The sequence below is a fragment of the Protopterus annectens genome, chromosome 7.part0 (assembly GCF_019279795.1).
Source record: "Protopterus annectens isolate FY-2018-M chromosome 7.part0, PAN1.0, whole genome shotgun sequence".
NCBI lineage: Eukaryota > Metazoa > Chordata > Ceratodontiformes > Protopteridae > Protopterus > Protopterus annectens.
Genome location: NC_056739.1, coordinates 796,554,383 through 796,581,885, shown reverse-complemented (window position 1 = coordinate 796,581,885; position 27,503 = coordinate 796,554,383). Strand labels below are relative to the sequence as shown.

At 38.7% G+C, this 27,503-nt stretch overlaps 1 protein-coding gene across 1 annotated transcript in view; it reads right to left on the bottom strand.

Annotated features, from left to right (window-relative positions):
• The window catches only part of DNAH2 (dynein axonemal heavy chain 2), a 6,636,854-nt gene that overhangs the window by 547,512 nt on the left and 6,061,839 nt on the right, over positions 1-27,503 (bottom strand). The window contains exon 79 of the mRNA XM_044077324.1: positions 25,568-25,758. Coding sequence (XP_043933259.1) covers positions 25,568-25,758 — 191 coding nt within the window. The remainder of the gene's footprint in view (positions 1-25,567; positions 25,759-27,503) is intronic.

The following is a 27,503-nucleotide window of genomic DNA, read 5'->3' as shown; positions in this document are numbered from 1 at the left end:
TCTTCTGGGGAATCAAGGTGCTTCCTCTTGCAGGTCCTTTTCAGAGGGACCTCCTAAGTGGGATATTCTAGAGAGATTTTAGAAAAAGGGGGGTCTCCTGTTGGACATCCTTACGCCTAGGGTCTCTGCAGTCCTGTGGAAGGGGTAAGTGAAAGGCCAAAGACACCTACGGAAAGCTGGGAAGAAAATCCAAGGAGGACTGTGTCTGAGACTGGGAAGTAGTGAGAACCTTCCTCATAACTGTGAAGGCAGTCCGCCCCCACTCTAAAGAACTCCTCGGATCCGACAAACAAGTTGTCAGAGCCAAAGGAACCTCTGGAGCAGAAGACAGAAGCTCTGAAGCAGAGGTAAGAGCCAAACTCACTCATGCCAAAGCTCAAGAGGCAGGGTCAGATCTGGAGAGATCCAAACCGGCTCCACAAACCTGACCAGACAGCATTGGTTCCCAGAGGTTCCCTGCTCCAACTGAGTGGAAACACTCGGGGCAGTTATCGGATCTAAGGAACCTACAGGTTTCAGATCCAGTGCAAACACTAGCTGAATGCTGGAATCTTCCAGCTCCAAAACCAAGGAGGAACAGGCGCTGAAGGGGAAGACTATGTCTGATCTGATACCTGTGGGGTCAGATCCAATAATAATTTAGCCAAGGATGGTGTTTTCAAAAGCCTTTGCACCACCCTGTACACATCTTCAGATAGACTCCTGGTCGAGCAGGTAGAGAAATTGGAGACCTAGACCTTGTTAAGATGGGTGAAGGGAGCCAAGATGGGATTGGCTCCAATACCTAAATTCCATGGGCAAATTAGTCTTTAGAGCCAAGGAGTCAGATGAAGACTTCGGAGCTGAAGGTTCTGATTGCTCTGAGGGAGTCTTCAATGCAATTTGAGCTGTCTGTTCCGTAGGTTCAGTCGGTGCCGGATAGCTTATTAGCTTTCTGTTTTGGCTCCAAAGAAGATTTCAGAGCAGAAGAAGTTCATTTCAAAGATCTTTCCAATTTGGGTGAAGTAGAGTCAGACGTTATACCCTCAGAAAGGGTTTTTTAACAACCCCATCAAAATAAGCTTGTTCTTGCTCTCCACGAGCTATCTTTGATTGAAACTATGACAAACTGAGCAGGATTCTTGCAGGTGAGGAGGCCCCGAGCAGTATACTCATAAAGTGTGTGAATCGCTGATGAGCATCTTCTTCCCACATTGCTCACACTTTTTAAAGCCAAGAGGCTTCCCTTCTTTTTGAGACATTCTAATAAGAAAACACACACAGATATTTATACCAGACAAGGCCTAATCAGGACAGAAGATAGAAAGAAAAGATTGTTTCTTTTCTTTAAAGGTAATCATCCTCTAACTTAAACTAAAGTGCAAAAAAGAAAGGAGTGATTAAGAAAGAAAAAGTCCTCTAACTAAAACAAACTTAAGCTAGATGTCCTCTAACTTAAACAGACACTAACCCCTGAAGTAAAAAGTACAGACAGAAAATTACGTTACACACACTCTAAATGGTAAAGATAAATAAAGAATTATAATAGAAGAAAACTACGGAACAATAAAGAAGTACTATAAGAGAGATAAAATAGAAATTAAACACTTATCCCAGAGCTTTGCTATGTAGAATCTCCTTTGCAGAGCAGCAAATGAGATCTGAGGAAGCCAAGGGGTTGCATTATGGGTAAGGAAGGATGTCCTTGAGCTTTAGAAATGGCAGAGATGGATCCGATGGATAGGATCCGACTCATCAGTGAGAATAAAGGCGAGACTGACAACATCACATCATCCTCTAACTAAAACGGACATTAGTTAGACGTCCTCTAACTTACATGGAAGCTAACCCCTGAAGTAAAAAGTGCAGACAGAAAATTACATTTCACTCACTCTAAAGGGTAAAGATAAATTAAAGTATTATAATAGGAGAAAACTATGGTACAATAAAGAAGTACTATGAGAGAGATAAAACATAAAATAAAGACACAGCCCAGAGATTTGCTAGGCAGAACCTCCTTCGCAGAGCAGCAAATAAGATCTGGGAAGCTAGTGGGTTGCATTATTGGTAAGGAAGGATGCCTTTGAGCTTTGCTGAAGACCTTGAATTTAGAAATGGCAGAATAGATTGGATCCAATCCATCAGTGAGAATAAAGGTGAAATTGACATCACATCAATTATTATTTTCCTTTGCAATGCTTTTAATCTAAGAATACTAGTGAATGAAACATGCTCATTCAGTCCTGGGTGACTGGTCACGTTTAAGACCAGCTGCCAATAAAGTTCTTCTTTTTCAAGGAAGACCGTGCAAGGTCCACTGCTGTTGCTTTGCTGCACTTTCTCCTGGATGACAAACTTAAACCAATGTTTGTCATTAGACATGATATGCTTTGATAAGGCATTGTTTATTTTTCTTTTCTTAATTTCATAACAGTGCTTATAAATACATTCTTTCAACAAATGCTCTGCTATTCTGACATAATATGCTTCACACCTGGCATAAAACTGCGTAAACCGCATCTTCTGTTTGGCAATCAGATTTGTCTAAAACCTCAATTTTGTATCCTTTTATTGTTACTTTATCACACAGCAGAATGTATTTATAATAATTATAATGACCACAACACCGCATCCTTCAAGTTGCTGCTGCTGTTCTTATTTTAGCTAAGGGTCTCTCCAGTACTGTTTTCAAACTCAGATCTTTTTTATAAACTATACTGGGGCAATCCGTTATATCAACATCATCCTTTGAAATGAACCAGTTTTTTGTACACTGAACTGATTTGCGCAGATTGTGGAGATCCAAAATTGGTCTCCAATACATTGTTTTTTTGGCACTAAAAAGAATCTTGAGTAAGTTCCGGATTCTTTCTGTTTTGCAGGAACCGGCTGGATGACTTTTTTCTAGCAGATTTTTTTATTTCTAGAGTTGCTGCTTTCTTCTGACTGAGTGGAACAAAGGGAATTCTGTTTATGTTTGAAGGAGGGGGTAGGGAAAAGGGAATTATATAACCTCTGGAAATAATCCTCTGCACCCATGTATCTTCTGTAATGTCTAGGCAGGTTCTCTGGTGCAGGGAAAGATGACCTCAGACAGCTTCTAGAGGTAGACAATCACGGCTCCTTTCAGGAGCGCTGGTAAGGTCTGATGGAGAAGGAATCTCTTTACCTCTGGTTCTACACACCTCTTCTGTCGCACAGGCAGCGTCTCCCATTTGAATTTCCCCTCTGCCCCTGGGGGAACTATCTCCACATAGATTATGGAAAGGACCCTGGGACTTTCTGAACCACATTTTCTGACCACCTTTATTCCTGGAGAAGGTTGTCTGAGGAGTCAAAAGAACGTACATCCACTACAGGGACTTAACATCTTGCTCACACCTGGAGTGTGTGTCTAACTTTAGGGCTAAATAAAGACCTTCCGTTAAAAGGTGCACTGACAAAGAAAGACTTGAAGGGCTCTGCAAAATCACACAAACATATACAGGCATGTCTCTTAATGGAAATTCCTGAACCTGCCACCCTTGAGGTAGCTTCAGTTGCATGTGAAATGAGCCTTATGGACAAATTTGCAATGGATTGCAAGATAGCCAACTGTGAGGCAACGAAGACTGCAACAGTTATGGCTCCTGACAGGGATTTGGAGAGTAATTTAATCAAATCCCTCTGAAGTCTAGTGAAATGCACCAAATAATTCAGCTTTAAGTGCGAAAGTCAGTGAAGTATAAACACACTTCCCAAATCTGTCCAGTGCCCTAGACTCCCTGTTAGGGGGAAGAACAGATGAACTCTGTTCTGTGAGTTGTTTCTTTGTGGCTGCTACTGCAACCATGGCATCTACCAGTACTCCTTTGTTCTGGTTCTCTTTTCACTTTGGAAGTGTCAAGATCCTATTGGGTCTCTTAGGGATTAGATCAACAGAATCGGGTTCCTTCCACACCCGCTGAGAGATCAAATCAATGAGCTCATCAACAGGCAGAGTCACCCAGGAAGTAGATGGGCCAGACCCAAATGCCTCCAGGAATACTTATTCCTCTTGGGACGAGTTATCGGTAGAAGAACCACCCCTTTGCTTAAGAATTTCCAAAATGTTTCCAAAGAAGATATCATCAGGTGGTGATCTTGGGGACTGTTCCCCTTCATTAAAATTGGTATTTTCTGTGGTTGACTCCTGCGGGGAGTCTCAGCTCCTTCTCTTGTACTTCCTCTTCCTACGGACTTTTTTGGTGGGGTGCTCCAGAGAAGTGTCAGAAGATATAAGGATACCCTGTTAGGTAGCCTTGAGACTGTGGGCTGGCTGTCCCTGTGGAACAGAGTGATGAAACTCACAGCACAAAGATATATGGGAATGAGATGTCAGATGCGAGGGGGGTGGAATAGTCTGCATTCTAGAAGAGAATACTCTCTCTCTATCACATCAAAGGCATAATGCCCCGGGGAGAAGGAAGCTGACAGAACCGAGAAGACATGCTTCCTGTACATTGTCCTCCTCTGACCCGAAGGCAGTCCACCTGAAGCAGAAGTCAGAGCTGCATTGTCCAATGACAAGGCCCTGAGGGGCAGAGACAGTTCCAACAGCTTTGGAGTTGACTCTAGCACCTCGGAGCTGACAATATTGTTTCGGCTCCAAGAGTCATCCATCTTCAACACATTCACAGCCAGAACACTCAGAGAAGGTATCACAGATGAAGATACAATAATCTTCAAATCCGATACAATCAGTCTCAGAAGGCTTGGATCCAAGGGCTCCAAAGCTAAAGGATGGATTGGAAAAGGAACCAAGACAGGTGGAGTGATATTAATGATGGGGTAGATGCCAGGAAAACTCCTACCTGTATCTGTGTCAAGAGAAACTTCCTCTTCATTCTATCCACATCTGCCTCTGTAAGACTCCTCTTAGAATGGGAAAAAGAAGCTAGTGAAGGAGACCTAGAGTGACGGTACCACTCTAAAAAGGGAGATGGTGGCTGAGAGGGGACAGGGTCCAGAGAGGATGCATATCAGGTCCAGGGGAGCTACTTTGGCTATGAAAGGACCAGATCTAATGAGGCAGACTTTATATCCGAAATAGTTGGATCTGGGGATTTGGTCTTCAGATCTAAATGATTTGAGATGTTCGGGGCTGGCACCTTGGTCAGATCGGAAGGTGTGGGAGGATCCAGAAGGGTCTGGAAGTCGTTTTCTTGACTCTTTTTGGCCCAGACTGGAGGGTTCAGCTCCAGCCATTGACTCTGAAAAAGTTGTAGGGAGAAGTCCCTTCAAAATCAATTTATTCTTTCCGTCGACCAAAGCCCCAGAATTAAAAGATTTACATATCTCGCAAGGGACTTTAAAATGGGCAGGGCCCAAACAATAGTCACAAGAGTCGTAGGCATCAAGCAAAGGGATTTAGTGCCCACACTCTTTATACTTTTTGAAACCAGAAGGTTTTTCAGACATTATATTAGTAAAATTAGCAAAGGAGAATAAAGCAACACTTTTTTAAATATATTTATAGGTAAGAAAAAAAAAACTACCAACAATGGCAGAAAGACTTACTATAATGATAGAAGAGAAAGATGGGGAAAAACTACCAACAACGGTATTAAGATACATAGAAAATATGCAGGGATAAGGGAGGGCTTAGGATCATAGGCAGTCACTAGGTTATTGGCCCTGAGGCCCTCACAAGCCTACTCAAGAATTTAGCCCATGTTCCAACAAGCCGGCACCCAATGCCACTGTCCAGCAAGGACACAGGTGGAATCCCAGGGTGTATTTTCTGTTCCCCATCCAGTTTTCCAGGTTGCACTTAAAAAGGGTTAATGAGGTACTCTTCTTGACATGAAGATGGAGTCTATTCCATAAAAGGGTGAGTCTCTTGACACAAATCTGTCCCGCCAACAAGTCCTATTGATGTCACAGGCCAGGTTGAGATTGTGCATGTGGGTTACTCGAGTGGAGCTCAACTTGCGGATATGCAGTAGTCCCATCAAGGTGGGGGTCTGAGATTGCTTTGTATGCCAGACAGAAGTCACCTCTGAGGAGTCTGTAGGAGACTGAATAGAGGGGCAGGGCCTTTAGCCAATCTGTTTAGGGTGGATGTTTGAGGCCCTGGATTTTCCTGGTGAGGAATCTCTGTGGTCTCTCCAGCTGCTGTATGTGCTTTGTGAGGTACATGCCGAAAGGGGCATTGTACTCAATAATGGGTCTTATAAGGTACTCAATAATGGGTCTTATAAGGAAAGAATACATGGATGTTATGGCCACCTTGTCCCTGGATGAGATACCCTTCTGATGAGGTGGGCCATGTAAAAAACCTTCCGTACAATGGAGGCAATATAGTTGTCAAAGGTCAGTTTGCTATCAACCTGGATGCCCCAGTCCCTCAGCTGATTGCATGCTTAGGACCTTATTATTAATGTGATAATTTGTGGGGACATCACTCTCCCCAAAGGGAATGATGATGCATTGTGTGGCATTCAGTTTGAGGCCATGTTTCTGGCACCAGTCATTTGTTTGGGTGAGACCCTCTTGCAGGATGTCCACATCACTAGAGGGATTGATGACAGCACTCAGCTTGCAGTCATCTGCAAACTTGGTCAGCCATATTCCACTGGTTTTGGCCTGCAGCTCAGAAAAATATATCCCAAACAACAGAGGCCCCAAGCCAGATCCCCAGGCTACACTGCTCATTATAAGCTCTACTGCTTGAGGTGGGTTCCCCTGTTTTGACTAGGTGGCTTCTATCAGTGAGCCAGTTTGCTACACATCTGGTAACATATGGCTTGATGCCTAGTTGAGAGAGTTCATCTGTTATACCTGCATAGGGAATAGTATCGAAGGCTTTGGCCAGGGCAAGATAGGTGGTGTGCACACTCTTCCCCTCATCCATGGCTTAAGAAGTCAACCAAATTTAACAGGCATGACCTCCCCTTGATGAAATCAAACTGTGTGGCATCGAGTGTTTGGAGGTTGCTAATGTTCTTGTTAATGAGTTCCACGATAATCCGCTCCATGGCCTTGCAGGTTAGGCTAGTTAGGCTGATGGGTCTATAATTTCCTGGATCGGTGGACACTCCACCTTTGTGCAAAGGGATGACAGTGGCTGTCCTCTACTCAGTTGGAATGAAGCCAGCACTCAGGTTTTGGTTGAACAGGGTGCCTAATGATGCTGCAAGTTCTTGCCTGAGTTCATGTAGGATGCAACCTGGGATGTTATCAGGTCCCATGGAGGCTGTATTTTTTGCCTTTGAAAGGGCAGAGATGACTTGCTCCCTAGAGATAAGGGGAGGGGGGCAGGTGCTGGGGATGTCCTGATTTACTGACGGGGGGGGGGACAGAGGGGTGAAGTTTTCATTGACCATGTCTGCCAGAAGGTTGGCTATATCTATGGTGTTTGTGTATGTGTGTCTTTGATGTGTTTCCTAAGATAGTAAAGGCAAAATTTTTAAGGACAAGTAGATCAAATACAGATAATGATAAATGTGTAGAACAAATGAGGCAGTTGATGGATGATTTTATGAACAGAGGGTATAAAAAGGAAATGGTATTTGGAATAATGTCAGAAATTCTCAATAACAGGATGATGGTTGCTCTTCCCTATTTCAGTGATGTAGTGGCAGAACCTTTGTATAAAATGCATACTGTAAAAACAAATCCTAAATTATGTTATATAACAACATTTAATAGTATGACTGGGGACATAGAGAATATTATTAAATGTAATTGGCGAATACTAACCTCTATGCCAGAATTATTAAATATTTTGGGAGATAAGCCATACTTTATTTATAGGAATAGTATGAATCTTAGAAGGCAACTATGTTATAAACATTTTAAGGTGCTACTATATGCTACTATAACTTATAGTGGAAAATATGGTACTTTACCCTGTCATAATTGTAGTTGTTGTAATAGTATTTGCAATCTGTTAGTGTTTGAACATCCAAGAACTAATTACAAGTTTAATATTAGACATCAAGCAACATGTAATACGTGTCTAGTGGTCTACCTTGCTACATGTGTAAGATGTACATGTTTTTATGTAGGGAAGTGCTCAAGACGATTGAAAGATCAAATAATAGAGCACAGGTCAGACATAAGGAGGAATGTGTTAACAAATGCCTTAGCTAGATGTAAATGAATATGGACACACGCATACGTTTAAATTTAAGGTATTAGAAGTTATTAAAAGGAATTTAAAGGGAGGTGATATAAATAACAGACTTGATATTGCTGAGTATGGGTGGATTACTAGATTAGATGCTGATCAGTTCCCCAGTTTAAATAATATGATAACTATAAAACCATATCTTGTACAAAGGCAAATGCAATATAAATGATATAAGAAGTTCTCGTCTTTCTCCCCCCCCCCGTTTTTTATATATATATAAAAAATTCACATTTTTATGATTTTACTTTAGTCAATGGTAAGTTTTATTTGATTTATAATTGTTAATTGATTTTGTCTTGTTATTTGTTGGCTGTGTCATGTGCTATTATGTAGTAAAGGGTATAAAATGTACTACATTTTAAATGAATTGAAATGATAATTGAGGAAGGGTGTTTCCCAAAAGCTTTTATCTTGTGTAATAAAGCGTTTCTACTACTGTAGACTTATTATTTTAAAATTGAAGCCCCTAGCTAGGAAGAAAATAATGGGAGAGAATTGATTCTCCCTATTCTGCATTTATGTTTTTTTATTTAGCTTTAGTATGGTTTATGAATAGGTTGGAATAGAGAATAAATAGCATTGGATGTGTTTTCTGTATTAATATATGTTGATTCTATTTTAACGTTTTTTACATTTGTTCAATTATTTTATGTAAGAAGTATTTATTTTATACAACATAATAACATTGCTGCTTATATTATTCATATAAATATAAATATATATATATATATATATATATATATATATATATATATATATATATACACACACACACACACACACACACACACACACACACACACATACACACACACACACACACACACACTTTTTGAGTTGAATTTGCATTGTTTATATGTGGAGAGAATCATTTATAGCACTTAAGGGGTGTTTTTCTCTTTAAATAATTTGTCCAGTTACAAGCAGTCAATTATTATTTAAGTGAGCAGTGAGTTTTACATAGTTGTCTGATGAAGTTTACACATAGTGAACAAAACTGATAACCTTTTTGTTCAGAGTCTTTCTTTTGTCGTTTTAATATTTTATTTCATTGCATTCTTGGCAGTTTCATCTTGTGGTGGCTTTGTGGGACAGAGGAACAGTCTGTTTTGTGATTTTCTTACATTCAAAGAAGTCCAGATAGGTGGAGTGGGCATCTTGAGTCAAAGTTGGGGGCCTATAGCTAGCTATGATTTGAACAGGGGTCTTGTCAATTGTTAACTGCACATGGGGTGTCTCCTGTGCATCATAGTGTTTGACCAGCCTGGAGGTATGCATGTCCTTTATATATATTGAAACTCCACCTCCTTTTGCTTTGCTGCCCACGGTTTTGGGTCTGAATTTGAACCAGGTTTCTGTGACTGCACAAATGTCAGCATCTTAAAGAGTTAAGAATGTTTGCAATGAGTGCAGTTTCATGTTTAGACTCCTAGCATTTAGCAGCATGACCTTTAATTTACGTTTTAATGAAATTTACATGTTGGAAGTTTTGAGCTCATGGCATTGCCTAAAAAAGGCAATATGGGGGAGACAAGAGCCTTTGCCAGGAGCCTGCAGCCCATGGGAGGCAGATGCAGGCCATCTCTGGCAAAGCATCGTGGATTGTCAATCATGTCATCCCAGGCTGTCAGGTACAGAATCCCCTTGGAATGACACCAGAAAGTAAGCCAATTGTTAAAGTCAATCATTTTCTGTTTGCATTGAGGCATCATTCTGGGTAATGGTAGAATGTTGCTTAAGGCTAGGGACATACCTACCTGGGACACACATTCAGGGAGCTCGATCATGTCTCTTTTCATATAGTCCAGGGAGGTACGTCTCAAGTCATTCACGCCATCATAAGACAGAGTCATAACAGTACCTGTTGACAGACTTGGGTGCATGGGTGATATGGTGGATTCTGACACCTGTCAAACTAACTGTGACTTTCTCCTTATCCAGCCTGGTGAGGGGCACATCTCACAATGGAGTCGCCTATGACTAATATGTTGGGTTTATGCTTAGGCCTTAGTGGCTGCGTGAGACAGGTGTGTGAACTGTGTGTGGTGTGATGGGCAGTGGACTTCACCTGTGTTTTTGCCTCAGCGGTCTCTTTTGTTTGGGTATGTTTTTGTTGAGGACCTCTGCATATTTGGGGGGTGTTGTATATGCGTGGGTGGTGTTTCAGGTGTGGTGTTTGTACTGACAACCTTCTCAGTGCCAGATATACTGGCTTGTGGGGAGAAAGCAATGACTCTAGGTTCTTGATGTAATTGCATCTCTCACAAATTGTGTTCATAGGTGGTAGTAGTAAAGGGTAGTCCATGTACATGAGGCAGTGGCTGGCAGGAGAAAACGTAGGAAATTGTCCATCCATATTTCTCAGAAACTGAGGGAGAGAGGCCAGAGAGAGCTAAGAGGGTAAATGGTGGAAGGTCCAAGAGAAGTACTTCTAGATGATCACACAAGTGCTACTAAGGAAAAATTTGTAGCTGGAATACCTCAAAAAGGGTTAAAAAACATTCAGCTGCAGCTTTGGATACAGCAAACCTGTATCAAGAATATGCTACTCAATTTAAGGTTAAGAACACAGTAAAACTCACAAAGAAGCACAGATTAACCATTTACAGACAAAAGAACAGAACTCACAATATATAAAAATACAGTTAAACAGTAACAAAATGCAGTAAAATGCAGCCAAACAGTAATGAATTGCAGTAAACAACAATGAAATATAGTTAATCAGTAAATTGCTTTTAAACAGTGCAAATGTGATAAATTAGCTCACAATCACAACAGAAAAAACAGCTCAAATAAAGCAGCAATTCAGAAGAATACTGTCATCAACTTAATAAGGCTACCGACAAGCAGTAATAAATGTAGCAAACTAAATGCAGTTGAACTCCTAAGCACAAGCAACAAAATGAAGTAGGAAGAGGCCTAATTTTTTTTCTTTTTAGTAGAAAGTGAGGAGACAGAAGATAATTCAAGGTTGAGAAGCTAAAGGGATGGGCCTAAACAACTTATCTCACTGTGCACAGTAGAATGAGCTGATGTGATGGGACTGGGGGAGTGTCCAATATCAAATTTATACTAGATGCAGGCAACTCAAAGCAACCAAGCTTTAATACCACAACAGCAGCTGGGTGGTTGGGTGGGATACACAACATTTCAGCAAATATTTTAATTACTCAGAAGTGCAGAAAACAGTTGAAAATAAACACTTATCTTTTCCAGTCTCACAACAGAGCAATGGCAGAAGGCCTAACTCACTGCAGCTTTGAGCAAACACATACAAACTGGTTTAAACACTGGCTATTTAAGACAGAGAAACAGGAACCAGCCAAATTATCCAATAAAAAATAGAGCCCTGCAGTAATAATGCTAGCCAGATCAGAACAGTCTGAATCCCGCTCCCATGAAGAAACAGCTAGGCTTCTCTAGACACAATATTTCAGTACAATCTCCAAAGGCCACAAACAGTAATAACTATTCAGCTCTATGCCAGTGCTTTTCAAGTATAGCAACAAGTAAAAAGAAAAGAGCAGAGAAACAAAAAGGAGACAAAGATCAGAATAGAGGTAAGGATTGAATTCACCAAGTCTATAAAACAGTTGTACAGTTTAAACAGATATGCAGCAAATGTTTTAGTTAAGCAGAAGTGCAGAAAACAGTTGAAAATAAGCACTTATCTTTTCCAGTCTCACAGCTGAGCAATGGTAGAAGGCCTAACTCACTGCAGCTTTGAGAAAACAAGTGCATAGAATAAATTTACAAAAGTGTAAAACTGAAAATATACCTAGACGGAGAGAAAGTCATAACACCAAAACATTTCTAACTCAGTAAATGCTTGAGGGTTTACAGTGACCATATCTGTATGCAAAGGCAGCAAACGAGATCTGAGGTAGGAAGGGGGACTACTATGTATTATGGGTAAGGAAGGAGCCCAAGAGTTTGCAGTAGCCACAAGGTGCAGAAAGCGGCTGAGCCAGATCTGAGGATTGGATCTGAGGCCACATATTAAGGAACAAATGAAAACTAACAAAATCAGATCTACAAGTTTCTGCTTAAACAGATACAGAATTTGCATGTACTCAACCACAGCATAAGCCAAAACCTGAATACACACACACAGACACACACACACACACACACACACACACACACACACACAAGAATAACTCTTCACAGATAATTCTCATATTCCAAAGAAATCAACTAGAGATTAGATGCTAATAAATGCTGCACATAAGTGTGGTTCTGTGTTCACCATTTTTGCATTTTGTTCTGTTATGCGTATGCGACTGCTGGCTCCTGCAACATTTAAAAACGGTAAGTCAGCCAGAAATCACTAAAGGAACTAATCATCTATGTTTCCTCTGTATTTATAAACATAATTATTTTTTTTTTGCTTATGACACTTTTTATTACTCACTTCATTTAAAAGCAAACAACTGTACAGGGCAGTATCAATGCAACAATACACAGAGTGAAATCATCTTGTATAAACAATAAAATAGTGAGAGGCAATACTTAATATAAATTTCTTTAAATCCCCAAATAACTTCTGAAAAAAATAATCCCATTTCACCCTTGTGTAAGTCAGTTGTAAGGGCTTTGAACATGTTAAAGTCCAGGGGGCCAACCTTATTCCAAGATTGTCATACGTAAAACAAGCAAACCACTGGAACCAGTATGTTATACAGCCAATAATCCAAGGAAAAATTACCAGAAAGCTCAGAATTCACGAACAAGTAGTTTAATACAAAAGAATCATGGTTTACCACTTTTGTCACTATTTTGACATCTTCAGAACCATTGAACACTATTCAGAAACAAACGATTAAAAACAGTTCTAAACACCCCCCCCCATTTGAACCAATCATACATTGAAAGGAACAGAAAACCCACCAATCATCTATCATAAAATGTATCCCTTTCAATGTATGACTGGCTCAAAATAGGGGTGTGTGTTTTTAGAACTGTTTTTAGTCATTTGTTTGCTTTTGAATGTTATATGATGATTCTGAAGATATCAAAATATTGACAAATTCGCTAAACCGTGATTTTTATTTTTTTAATCAAACTACTTGTTCATGAAATATGAGCTTCCTGGTCATTTTTCCTTGGATTATTCCAGGATTTTGTTATGATCCTCGTACTAAATTTGCTCAAAACAACATACTCTCCTGTGCCTTTTTTCCTTTAAACACCTTTATTAAATTATCACATAAGACACAGGCAAACATACATTAACAGAAAAGAAAACAAACCATTTTAACATTTTTGCATTTAAAGACAGTATACACACACATATTTTCTTTACATCTATATTACATTATCGACCGTTTAGGTTGTTGAATGCCTAAACGTCAACTTAAAATCAAGAATGGCCGTTTCCACACAGGGAAACAATGCCGTTGGCCAAAGTGAAAAAAAAATTTAAACAGTAATCAAGTGGGAGACTTCGAGATCGCTTTAGGTTGTAAAAAGGACAAAATCCACATAACGGCCAAACAACTCGTTTCCCTGTATAGAAACGGCTGTTCGCGATTTTAAGTTAACAATGTTTAGGCATTCGGCAACCTAAATGGGCGACTATTCAATACAGACACATTTTCTTTCTTTGCAACAATCTGTCCAACTTTATAAATTGTTCATTTCCTGCCCTCCCTTAAACCTCACTCCTCCTCCTGCTGAACATTATTTTGCAAGTATTGCTACAACAATTTCAGTTTATTTCTATGTAATTTGCTCCTTCCCACTTTTTAAGGATCTCTCTTCCAGTTCTTTTATCTCTTTTTGTAATATTGAATATGTCAAATACAATTAGTTTAGACTTTCCGTTCCACCTTCTAGTAATTGCATTTATTGGCAGCCACCAGAATGAAACTTAATAAGCCCTTAGGATGTCTAGGCAATTCAGATCTTGTGTCCTAGCTCAAAAGAACCATTTCTTAGGTAACAGCCATTTGCAAACCCAGTATTTGGTGCTCTGTAGGGGATTTTTAAAATCTGTTAATTCATTACACTTCCAACACACATGTCCCCAGTGACCTCTTTCTTCCTCATTAAACTTTTAATATTTGATATGTACCCGAGGAAAAATTCTTTGAAGTCTGTATGGGGTATAAAAACATGCATGTAAACATTTCCACGCAAAGACCCTAAACATTCTGGACTATACTGTATATTTGGGAGCCATACATATGTCCTCCCATTGTTACCTTGTAAATTGCTTTCCCAGTCTTTTCTAACCTCTTCTGGTTCAAATAGTTATCATGCAATACTGCATATGGCCTACTAATTATCTGTTTTTTAACAGCAGCTTCTATTCTACATATAACTAAAAACTCTACCAGAGTAGGTCTTTCACTTAAGATTTCCCTTTCTCTAGATTTACTGGAAGGATCAACTTATTCCACTTAACTCTTGCACACATCTCTCCCAGATACATTTCTTCAACTCTATTGTTGTCCACGTCTTCTCTTCTGAGTGGTAAAAGTTTCCATGACCCTATATATAAAACTAAAGGGACTAAAAACATTTTCATTATTTGCATCTTAATATCTATATCCATAAGCATGATCTTCCAGTTTCTAAGTTTTTGTATTATCTCTTGTTTAGTCTCTTTCCACATATCCTTAGCTGCCAAAACAGAAGCCTATTTAATTCACACTCCTAAATACTTATTGTGTCCCCATAAATATAGGTAGTGATAAACCATTTTGTGTGTGAGACATAAGTTATGGTTACGGCCTTTCTTTTATCTTCATTAACTGTATATCCCAAAAAGACCTGAAACTGTCTCAAAATGTTCCATAGCACTGCAATGTCCTTTTCTGGATTTATCAGGTACAAAATATCATCATCTACAAATAAAGCCAGTTTTTCTTGAATACCATACCGATTATATCATTACACTCTGAGTTCCTTATTTTTCTTTGCCAATGGCTCTAAATATTAAGCAAATAAAGGGAAAAGTGGCCACCCCAGTCTGGCTCCTCTGTACAAACACAGTTTGTCAGATAGGAACCCTCCAACTTTAATTCTTGCCACTGTTTCTTCATACATCCTCCTAATTAACCTTACAATTTTATCAGATAATGCAAATGCTTCCATTGCCCTACTCAAATTCCAAGCTTTCTCTGTCAAATACTTTCTCTGTGTCAAGACCCACCACCACCAACAGTATTTCCATATATTCTGCTTTCCTCTGGATATTCGCAGTTCTATTAATGCTGTCAAATGTTCGATTCCAATCCACAAAATCACACTGATCCATATCTAGCTATTTTGACAAAACATTTGCCATTCTTTTAGCTAGTATACCCATGAAACACTATAATTACGGTTTAAAACTGAAAAGGGTACATATGAAGTTGAGTCTGATAGGTCTTTACCACTTTTAGGTAATAAAGCCACTGCAATTTTCTTTAAAGATGTTAGTGCTTCCCTTCCTTTTAAAATACTGTTAAACAAAATCTTTCGGATTTTTCTCATTTTCTTCCCTCTTAACTTCCAGACTTCCACAGAAATACCATCTGTTCCTGGAGACTTTCCTAAAGACTGATTACGCAATACCCTTTTTATCTCAATCTCATCCTATCTTAAAATGTTAGTTTTTGAGCCTCGTCCACCTCAAACCTTGGCATAATTAAGTCTTTTAATAAAAAACAAACCGGTGACATTTGGCAGCATTTGACCTACATGGTGTTGCAGTTACTAATTAAGACTTCCATAAATATTTCCATTTGTGCTCTTTCTTTATTTCTATCTGTTCTATACAAATTTTTATAAAATTTCAGCCATATCTCTAATACCACTACAGAATCTCTGGTTATTTTTGTTGTTATATGCTCCTTAAGTTTGGTGACAACCCTTTCTACTTTTTGTTACCCAAGTCGTTGTGTTAAACATTTTTGTGGTCTTAAGTTATACAAAATAATTTCTTAACAGCAATCTTTCTAAATTCATTCATATTATCCAGCTGCTCCTTCATTTTCTCTTTAGCACTCTGTATTTGCTCCTGTTCTAGTTCTGTGAGATTCCACTTATTCTTCAATAGTTTAACCTTTGTCATTCCCCTCTACGTAATTCCTTCTTCTTTTCTTTCAGCTGTTCCCATTATGGGTCGCCACAGCAGATCATCTGTTTCCATTTCTTCCTATCCTCTGCATCTTGGTCTGTCACACCAACCACATGCATGTCCTCTCTGACCACATCCATAAACCTTATCTTAGGCCTTCCTCTTTTCCACTTACCTGGCAGCTCCATCCTTAGCATCCTTTTCCCAATATACCCAGCATCCCTCCTCAGCACATGTCCAAACAAACGCAATCTCGCCTCTCTGACTTTGTCTCAGAACTGTCCAACCTGAGCTGATCCTCTAATATACTGATTCCTAATCCTGTTCATCCTTGTCACACCCAGTGCAAATCTTAACATCTTTAACTCTGACACTTCCAGCTCTGACTCCTGCCTTTTTGTCAATGCCACCGTCTCCAACCCATACAACATAGCACTACCCTCTTGTAGACCTTCCCTTTCACTCTTACTGGTACCTGTCTGCCACAAATCACTCCTGACACTTTTCCCCACCCATTCCACCCTGCCTGTACTCTCTTCTTCACCTCTCTCTGAAATGTTGCTCCCAAGTACTTAAACTCATCCACCTTCAACAACTCTACTCCCTGCATCCTCACCATTCCTCTGTCCTCCCTCTCATTCACACACATATATTCTGTCTTAGTCCTGCTGACCTTCATTCCTCTCCACTCTAGAGCATATATCCACCTCTCCAGGGTCTCCTCAACCTGGTCCCTACTCTCACTACAGATCACAATCTCATCTGCAAACATAACAGTCCATGGGGCCTCCTGTCTGATCTCATCTGTCAACCTGTCCATCACCATTGCAAATAAGAAAAGGCTCAGAGCTGATCCTTGATGCAACCCCACCGCCACCTTAAACGCATCTGTCACTCCCACTGCAAACCTCACCACTGTCACACTACCCTTGTACATATCCTGTACCACTCTTACATACTTCTCTGCCACTTCCGACTTCCTCATACAATACCACAACTCCTCTCTAGGCACCCTATCATATGCTTTCTGCAAGTCCACAAAGACACAATACATCTCCTTCTGACCTTCTCTATATTTCTCCATCAACACTCTCAGAGCAAACGCCGCATCTCTCTAAGTAATTCCTACTAAATCTTAACCATTTCCCTTTCTTTTATATTTCTACCCTGTTTTTAAACTTATTTTTTATTTTATCCCACTCAGTAGCTATAACTTCTGAAGATATTTCTATCTTCCTTAATAACCCTAGAATAATTTTCACTACCTATTCTTTAAATTCCTCTCTTTTTAACAGGTAGGAGTGAAAGTGCCAGTGTCTCATTTTTACTTCAGTACTCATTTTATCAGTGTACGATGTGAAACAGTTATTGGACATGTGTTGAAGCTTTCACTTATGCTCATGTCCATATGAAATATAACTTCTGTCTAAGCACACAAAAAAAACTTGGTGGAAATGGCACTGGAAACAACAGCAATCTACACATGGAAAATAGGGTTAAGCACTTTCATTCCTTTTTATTAAACACTGGAACTTCCTCAGAACAATAAAACATTACAGAATATCTTAATATATACTATCTATTATACTGCCAAAAAACACATTGACTAATAAGAACAACATCCTGTCAAAAAAGTCACTTCCTAAAATATACAAATAAATATAACGTAACTAAATATAATATAATAAATATATCTAGAAACTTGTGAAAATACTCTTACAGACACTAAAATCAACTTATTCATAATATCAAGTTGTTTATTTACATCCATACACACTATGGTGTTTAAGTACACACTTCACATTAATCATTTCATTAAGTCCTGGACAGATGTTTGCTCGAAGCTTAATTTGTCATAATAATTCAAGTACTTCTAAAACTGTGTTGCAACCTGTCACAAAACCAAAAGAATCAACTTGCTCAAGCACATAAAAGTAATATTTTCGAAAACCCATACAATTCAAACTGTGTTTAGCCAAGGAGTTATTTAAATCAGCCTTTCTAATAGCATTATTATGTTCTTGAATTCTGATTCTTAATTTCCTATAACTTTTTCCCATACAAAACTGTGAAGAGGTACTGCATAATGCCAAGTAAACAATGTTTTCACTTTGACAATTATGTCTTTTTCTAGAACAAATCTTATCCCGTAGATGTTTAAAACCAATACTATTAGTATTACTCATAAAATGACATTGTTTACAATGGCCACAAGATTAAGTACTGTTAACTCTTGCTAAATGTTGATATTCACTCAAAAAATCATATTTTTCCAATAAACTTTTTAAATTGGCCCCTTTGGATTTAATTATTACTTTAGATTTTGAAAATAAAAAGTTTTGTAGTAAAGTTTATAGAAAGAAAACTTTTACTAATAATTATTTACATTACACCAGTTCTCACCCGAAGAAAATTAAATTAAATATTTTTAGGGGACAGTTAATTAGATTGAGTAGGATTACTAGTGCTGATGAAGATTTTTTTTTCAAGAAGTCAAGTTTTTAATGTACTTATTTTGCGATAGGGGTTATCCCAGAGAAGAATTATGTATGATTGAGGACGAAGTTTGTCATAAGAGGTGGTGTCATTATCCACCTATCTTGATTCAGGGGCTAATGGTTGAAAAAGATACTAAAAAATATACTGAAATCAAAATAGGCGGTTTACCCACAGTTAATACTTAGGGTGACTTTACTTGTGTCTTCCCTTTACCTATTAGTATAGATTGTAGAAATATTAGGAAACGTATTACCCATTACTGGAAGATTTTAGAAGGGAATAAGGATTTAATTACTATATTATAGTTATTAGAAAAATATGATTTTTTGAGGGAATATCAAAATTTAGCAGGAGGTAACGGTACTTATTCTTGTGGCCACTGTAAATAATGTCATTTTATGAGTAATACTAATATAGTATTGATTTAAAACATCTACAGGTTAAGATTATTTTGTTCTATAAAAAGATATAATTGTCAAAGTGAAAGCATTGTTTACTTGGCATTATGTAGTACCTGTTCGCAGTTTTGTGTGGGAAAAAGTTATAGGAAATTAAGAATCAGAATTCGTGAACATAATAATGCTATTAGAAAGGCAGATTTAAATAACTCCTTGGCTAAACACAGTTTGAATTGTATGGCTTTTCAAAAATATTATTTTTATGTTTGAGCAAGTTGATTCATTTGGTTTTGTGACAGGTTGCAACACAGTTTTAAAAGTATGTGAATTATTATGGCAAATTAAGCTATGACAGACATTTATTTATCTTATATTTGATTACTAGGTTGGTCTGACTGGGCAATCAGGTACCCATTTTCAGCTGATACCCGGGGAGATAAGCTCCACATATATGACAATCATAAAAAAATACAAAAGCTCCACATATATATGATAAAAATACAAAAGTCAGAGATGAGTACAAATTAATAGAGCAAACAATAGTATATCACAGCATAGTGATATACAACCCACCAAAACTTAATCACTGTCCGCATGTCAAGCAGAGCGCCTCTTTGGCCCTCTTCAAAAGGAACCTTGACGACTGGATGGGAGAAAGGAAATTCACCCCTGGGATCACATCAGTCACCCTGCTAGACAGGGGTCCAGGGAAGTAAATAGTGTGAGAAGAAATAGCCAAGGAATTGTTATGGCTAGGCTTGTATAGGCCCTAGGGCCGATAGCCTAATACCAACATATGAACCTATGAACAAGGTAAAAGGAATTTAAAGACCACTAAAAAAAAGAAGAAATTGATAAATTTTGGAGAAGTATCTATGAAGATCCTGTGGAACATAACAAGGATGCTAAATGGACAGAAGAAGTACAAGAAAGAATAAGAAGTTTAAAGGTACAGGATACGAAATGGGATGAAGCAACAGCCAGACAGATGGAAACAAAGTTAAGAAAAGCCTCAAATTCAAAAACCCCAGGCCCAGATGCAGTACCTAACTTCTGGTCAAAAGTATTAAAATCTTTGCATAACGATATAGCCATGAGTAAGGACTATTTATATGCACACCCTGAACAGACACCAACCTGGCTAACAACAGGAAAAACAATGCTCCTACTTAAGAGTGAACATGCAAGCTACCCTAAAAATTATAGACCAATAATTTACCTTCCGAAGAAGTAGAAACTATACACTAGAATTGATCCCGACAGAGTCTATAGTCATTTAGAAGAAAACTCAATTATGGCAGTAGAACAAAAGGGCAATAGAAGAAAGTCATATGGAACAAAGAACCATTTGTTTTTAAATAAAGTCATAGTGGAGAGCTGTAAAAAAGCTGAAGATTTTAAGTATGGCATGGATTGACTACAAAAAAGCATCTGATAGTATCTCACATTCATGGATAAAAGAGTGCTTAAAAATGTATAAGATACACCTAAGACTGATCGACAACATTACAGTGACCATGAAACAGTGGCAAACCACTTTGCAATTAAGCCATGATAAAGGGCAATTATCCAGGGATACAAATTCAAAGGGGGATATTCCAGGGTGACTCTCTGTCACCACTGTTATTCTGCCTTGCCTTTAACCCATTAGGCTGTCTACTTAGCTTAGGCCATGGCTATAATTTGGCTCCTAGAAAATAAAATGCAAAGACGTCTCGTCTTTGTCAATGATTTGAAACGTACAGATCATCAGATAAGGAACTGAAAGTACAACTGCAAGCTGTCAAAACTTTTTCAGATGATATAAGAATGTTAGTTGGTCTTGATAAATGTGCAAAAGCAACCTTTAAAGTAGGAAAACTGCAGCACCAAGAAAACAGCAGTTTGTGACAAGAATGTGATATAAAAGACCTTGACCAAGAAGGAGTGTATAAATATATGGGAACTGATGAATGATCAACAATAAAACATGAACAAATGTGAATAAAACTCAGTAAGGAGTACTTTAGAAGACTTAAATTAATCATGAAAAAAAGTGTTAACATCTAGGAACAAAGTCCAAGCGATAAACCAAATTGCTGTTCCTGTCCTAACTTATAGTCTTTTTAACAAGAAGAAAGTGCTTAATGTGGATTTACTACCTCAATAAATAAGTGGACTTTTTGCTGTCCATTTGTTTTTTCCACTTTTTGGATTGATCAGTTTGTTGTGGAACTTGTCTACCTGTTTTTGCTTGTAATACTAAGAAAAAACACGGCTTTTCTTGCAGCTATTTTCCCTTTTAGTGCCCTTCTAAACATTAATGACATAAAGCAGGGTATAAGCTTTACAGTCCAACCCCAAGTTTAACAAAGTTAACAAAAGTCCAATCTTTATCAGCCACTTTTTCTTGAAAATGCATATTTCAACAAATAAGACTGATGCTTTATAATCTCACATTTATTCATTAATTTCAGTGTTGCTGGTGGTCTTCTTGTTCATCTCCATCTTGCAACACCAGACTCCTGTTCAGGTTCAAGGTACTCTTGATTCACCCAGTCAACTCCTGTGCTTTTTTCTCTCTCAAAAACATTTTCCTTTGGAACACTGGAAAAGGTTTCCCTGGCAACGTCTATCAATGAGCTTTATTGTCAGAAGAATGAGAAGCAGAGCCCTCTTCTGTTTGCTATAGCACTTTTCTGCCGGATAAACTTTTTATTACCTCCTCAGCCTTTTCTGCATCCAAAAAATTCTTTGATCTTCCAGTAAAATATTATCAAAACAGCTGGATAGAGCAAACTCAGTCTTGTATCTGCGTCTCAACATTCCTTGATTACTGGGATAAATTTGCTTCACTTCTGCCTGGTGTATAGTGAATAATCATTTTCCAGAAATTCTCGGGTGTTTCCAGTATTGATCAATACAGGTCTTGGCTGCTTTCTCATGGTTAAATTTGGAGCATATATTTGTTGTGCCCCTTCAATTAACAAATCCTGTTGCAGAATACCAGTCCATTTGCTTAACTGTCCTTTCGTAACATTAATATGGTCTATTTCTAGTTTCTTTAGTGCAGCAGAAAGTCTCATGTTTTATCTATGTAAGCTGTCTTCTAACTCTACCATTTTTGAAACAAATCTTCATGAGGTCTCATACTCACCCAGCCTTTTCTGCGTGCATTTCAAGCTCTGAATATTTTTCTGTTTTAACAGTTCATCTGAATAGCTAAACATTCTTCTATTTTTTCAGACTTTTATTATTTGAGATGATATATTCCTTCATTGTTTCCTTTATTTTAATCACCTTTGAATAAATTTGATTTTTTTCCCTCTAAATTACTGGAAGCCATCTCTTGTAAAAAAGCTGAAGCTTGCACTCTTTTCTGATGAACAGTTTGCAGGATTCTTCACAGCCAGTGTTTCTGCACCTTTTTTTTTTTTTTTTTGTGGTTGATTTTCTTTCAGGTTCCCTAAATTTCTTCTCATCTGGCATCCAGGCAGTGTACTTACTAGCCAGTAACAAAATTTTACTCAAGCTGACAATATCATTGACTGTTATTTCTCAGTTTCTATTTTCACAGTGGGAGACCAGAAATTAAGCTGCTGATCAGTGTGCAGCTATGTTAGAAATCATGCTTTCCTCTTTCGTAACAAATTTATGTGAAGGTATATATCCCAGTAAAAATGCATGGGGAAAGCATGACTTGTTGCTGACAAATTCTATTTAGATTCATAGGTTCATAGGTTTATACTAGGCTAACTGCCCTAGGGCATTTATAAGCCTAGCCCAAAGTTATGTGGCTTACGCCGCCCCTTATGTTAGAAATACTGTGCCCATTAGTTTGTTGTGCCTCTGTCCAGTAGTGACACAGAGATGATTCCCGGGGTAAACCTACGATCTCCCATCCACCGGTCAAGATTTCTCTTGAACAGAGCCAGCGAGGTGCTCTGCCTCACATGGACCGGGATTTTATTCCACAGCATGGGGAGTCTCTGGGTGATAAATCTATCCCTCCAGCACGTCCTATTTATATCCGTGCTAAGGTTTAAGTCTCTTGCTCTAGTGGTTTTGGTGGATTTGGATTTTTGAGGTGGAGCATGTCCATTAATTCCGGGTTGGTCATGGCCTTGTATGTCAGGCACAGGTCACCTCTGAGCAGACGGTATGCAACTGAATAGAGTTGGAGTTTCTTCAGTCTGGCAGCATATGACAGGTTTTGGAGTCCCTTTATCCTTTTGGTGAGGAACTTTTGGGGTCTCTCCAATTGCTGCAGGTGTCGGGTGAGATACATCCCGAATGGGGCATTGTACTCGATCATTGGTCTGATAAGTGAAGAGTACAGGGGAACAATGACCTCACTTGATCTGGATGTGAATCCCTTCATGATCAGGTGGGCAATGTAGAAGGTCTTTCGAACCACTTTAGCAACGTGAGCGTCAAACGAGAGGCCACTGTCAACCTGGGTCCCCAGGTCCCTGATAACCTCTTCTGTGTTTAGTGGGTTGCCACCTATATGGAAGCTTGGGGTTACCTTGTTTTTCCCGAAGGGTATGACTATACACGTTTTTGCGTTTAACTTCAGGCCATGGCTCTGGCACCAGCTATCAGTTTCCGTGAGACCCCTCTGAAGGATGTCTGTGTCCAATGTACTATCCACTATGGCACCCAGTTTGCAGTCATCCGCAAACTTTGTCAGCCATAGTCCTCCTATGTTTGCCTGTACTTCTGAGAAGTAGATGCCGAACAATAGGGGGCCAAGGACTGAGCCCTGTGGGACTCCACTTGTAACCGGCTTGGTGTTACTGTAGAGTTTAGAGTTGCTTTAAAGATAAATAAAGTTGGGGCGCTGCTAGAATATTTACCTCCAGTTCGCCAGTATAACAACTCTAGCACATAGATGATGTTTGCAGAAACCTTGCCATGAAAAGAAGTAATAAAGTCTAAACACTGTGACATACCTGGGATAAGCAAGATTTTAGCCCAGTCATCAGAGAGAATTTGCAAGGAGAGTTTACATTCCCATGAGAGTATAAATTTATTGACACAGTGAGTTCTTGTAACTATTAATATCTTATAAATCTGGGAAAACCTTCTTTTACTTCCTCTCACTGATTCCCTAAAATCAACTCATACATGTTCCCTGAGGTGCCAGTCACTCTTAGGAAAGACTCATTTGATACTGAAAAAAAATTCTGTGTTAAGCTTTGGTATTGCTCTATGTCACCCTGAGCAGCCCAAAAGTCTCTCTGAAAATGATCCCAGGTTATCATCACTTCTCCTGACTTTAGATGGACCCAAAAACAGACGGTAAAGAGTCTGCTCAGTGATCCAGATACTTTCCCATGTGCTACCCCAGAGTGTCTCCATCCAAATAAGGGCCACTTCTCCATTCCATGTGAGCATGTTAGTTTCCTGGAATGCCCAGTGAAATTACCTTAAAAATCTGGTTGCATTTCCCTTAAACCCACCCCCAGCAGGAATTTCCCATTTTTCATAAAGGTTATAATGCAAAGTTTTTTGCCATAGTGTTACATTTTCAAAGGGTTAAAGACTGTAAATTGTCTATAAGCTAGAAAAAAGGCACAAAGATTACAAAAGAGAATCAGATATTGAAAGATTAGTGAATTTAATTTTCTAGAACAAGTACATGCTTTAATGTCTATAACAATAATTAACAGTTTTACTTTAAAACACAAAACATATATGCCTTTGCTTTATCAGAAGGAATCAGAGTAGAAAATACAGATAACTAACAGGAAATCATATTATGTTAATAGTAGCCATTTAAATCTCCAAGACTTGTTAAATGAAAGTCCCAGAACAGGGAGAAGGAATATGTGAACACACATATTTGTGTAAGTCTGAGACTGGTTAGTCTTAGAATGTTCACCTTTCTCTGAGGTACAGTAATCCCAAGCTTAGTATATATATAAGTACTTGGTGGGCTAAGGGGTGCAATGGGGCTTCACCCTATAAAAACTAATCAAAAGAACAAGGAGTTTTGGCATTTATTGTTCTTCTGAATAGCTATGCTGTATTGTTTTGCACCATTACCTATTGAAATGTACAATGGTACAGTGTCAGTGATACTTACCAAAAATGCACATGCCTAGGGGTGTATGTACCTGTCATATGTGCTTCCAACAACAACTCAGCCACATGCATACTCACCACAGTGATCGCTCACTCTTGTCACTGAGCCCACTTCCCTGTTAGCTCACCAGTGAAACCTTTCCATTACTTCAGAGGCAAAATGCTTCCTTGAATTTAACATAAATCATGCTTTCACAGGCAACATACTCAGTCTTTGGATTAAATTAATAAATTTCTAAACAAATAGCAAGACACCTTAGGCCGTGACAGTATATTAAACAGTGCAGAACATGAAGTTTAAGGAAAAGAGATCAATTAAGATTATCTCTAGGAATTAAATGTTAATGGCCTTTAGGAGGTTTTAAAAGAAGAAAGTTCAACTGGAGATAAAGGGAATACCTTTGGGGGTTCTGTGGTCATCTTGATGCCAGCTTGGAGAATGGAAATAGGAAACTCAGGGTGTGGACTAGAGCTCAGCCACAGTCGGAAGTCGGGGTGAGGTTCCTCCACTTGCAGCTGCTCAACAAGCTTATCAAGCTGAGGCATCCAGGAAAGAGAGAGGTGACAATTTGCCAGGAACACCCAGTTACCTGCCAAAAGCAAAACAGCCAGTCATTAATCAACACTTAGTGGTAATACACTGCTACAAAGTAATATGCATTAGTCAATTATGTGAGCTTGTAGTCAAAAGTACAGGATATGTGCATCTATTTATCTGACCAAGAAGTCCAACTAAATGAAGCTCCATTTCAATGAAGGTCAAAGCAAAAAACTTCTACATAACAAAGACAATACAGGCCATCTGCATGTAAGCAAAACAATAAAAAGACAATGCAGCAAATTAAAAAAGGAATTCTAGCCAAACACTTGATAACAATTTCCATATTAAAGCTGCTGAGAATATGTAGAATTTCAAATGGTTTCATGTGGAGAGAATTCTAAAAACATTAACCAGTAATGACTGACCTTTTCTGATTGAAGTTATTCACACCAAATGGCAGTGAAACGCTTTTTTCTACTTTTATGCCTGCACTATCTGATGAAAGAGATGTATGCATGCAGAACCAGGGAAGAGTGGTCAGAACTGGGCAAAGTTGTGCCTGTGTGGTAGTTCCACCTGCAAATGTGCTAAGGTGTGCACATATTCTGGTAAGGGAACATGCAGGTCATCAAGGGGTGGTCAGGTTAAAAACATCTAAACCCAAGCCTGCCATGGAGGATATCCACCTGGAAGATATTCCCCTGTGGAAAGAGAACACCCACATGAGGTTATGTGGAGTGTGAGAAACAAGGCCAGATGGGGAGGAAATAGGTCAGCAGAGCATTGGGGTGGGGGGAGTTGGTGAGCATGCAGGACTAAGAAAAAATAGGACAGAATTATCACTGACCATTCAAGCAAAACCAGTGTATGGAGTGCCTCAGCTACTTGCCAGCTAAGTTTATTTTTAATGTTTTCAACCAAAGGTTGCACTACACACTGCTACTTACTAGTAGGTGCCTTTGTACTATTGTGCTAATGGTTAGATACTATACTTTCCCTTGTATACCTCCCCTAAGCAAAACAACCAGCATAATGTAGCACTGTATAGCATTTGTACAGCAGCAGGGAGTGATACAAATAAAAAAAATCAAATGGAAAACAATAACAAAAGACACAAAATAAAGAACAGGACAGAGAGCAATATAACTCTGTTTCACCTGGAAGGGATGCAGTCCTAGGAGTGTTATATTCTTGCTGTCAAATTAATTCTACAGACTTAACCCAAATTACAAAACAAAACACAGTGAGCTTAGGAGCCAGGTATAACATTTCACCATCTTGGGATTTTGACAAGTTATCTGAATTCTAGCTGAACAACCAGCTGGGGTTCAGGAGACATGGTGGATAGGTACCTGTACAACTGCTGCAGTAGGGAGGTAACTAAATCTACCTCTGCCAAAATCAGGCAGGTGTCCTATGAATTGATGAAAATTTATGTTCAAGAACACTTCCAACAAATGGAATTTAATAAAGAATTTTATCAAAAACAACCTTCTCAGTATAACATAAAATTGTTTTTTACTTTTCCACAAAATGCCATGATCTCAGAGATAATTAGTTTATATATATATTAATTTGTATTTTTGACAGGGAAGTCCAACTATGCAGAATCTATTTGTCCATTTACAGTAGAGACCTAGGAAAGAAAGCTCTGTACATACAGGATTTATTAACGACATATATATTTGCTTGTTTGTGTTCACTTACCAAGATGGTCCAAATGAGCAATACAAAACCCCTTTTCAACAGATTCCCAGGGATAAAAGTGCCACAAAATTACAATTTCTAACAATA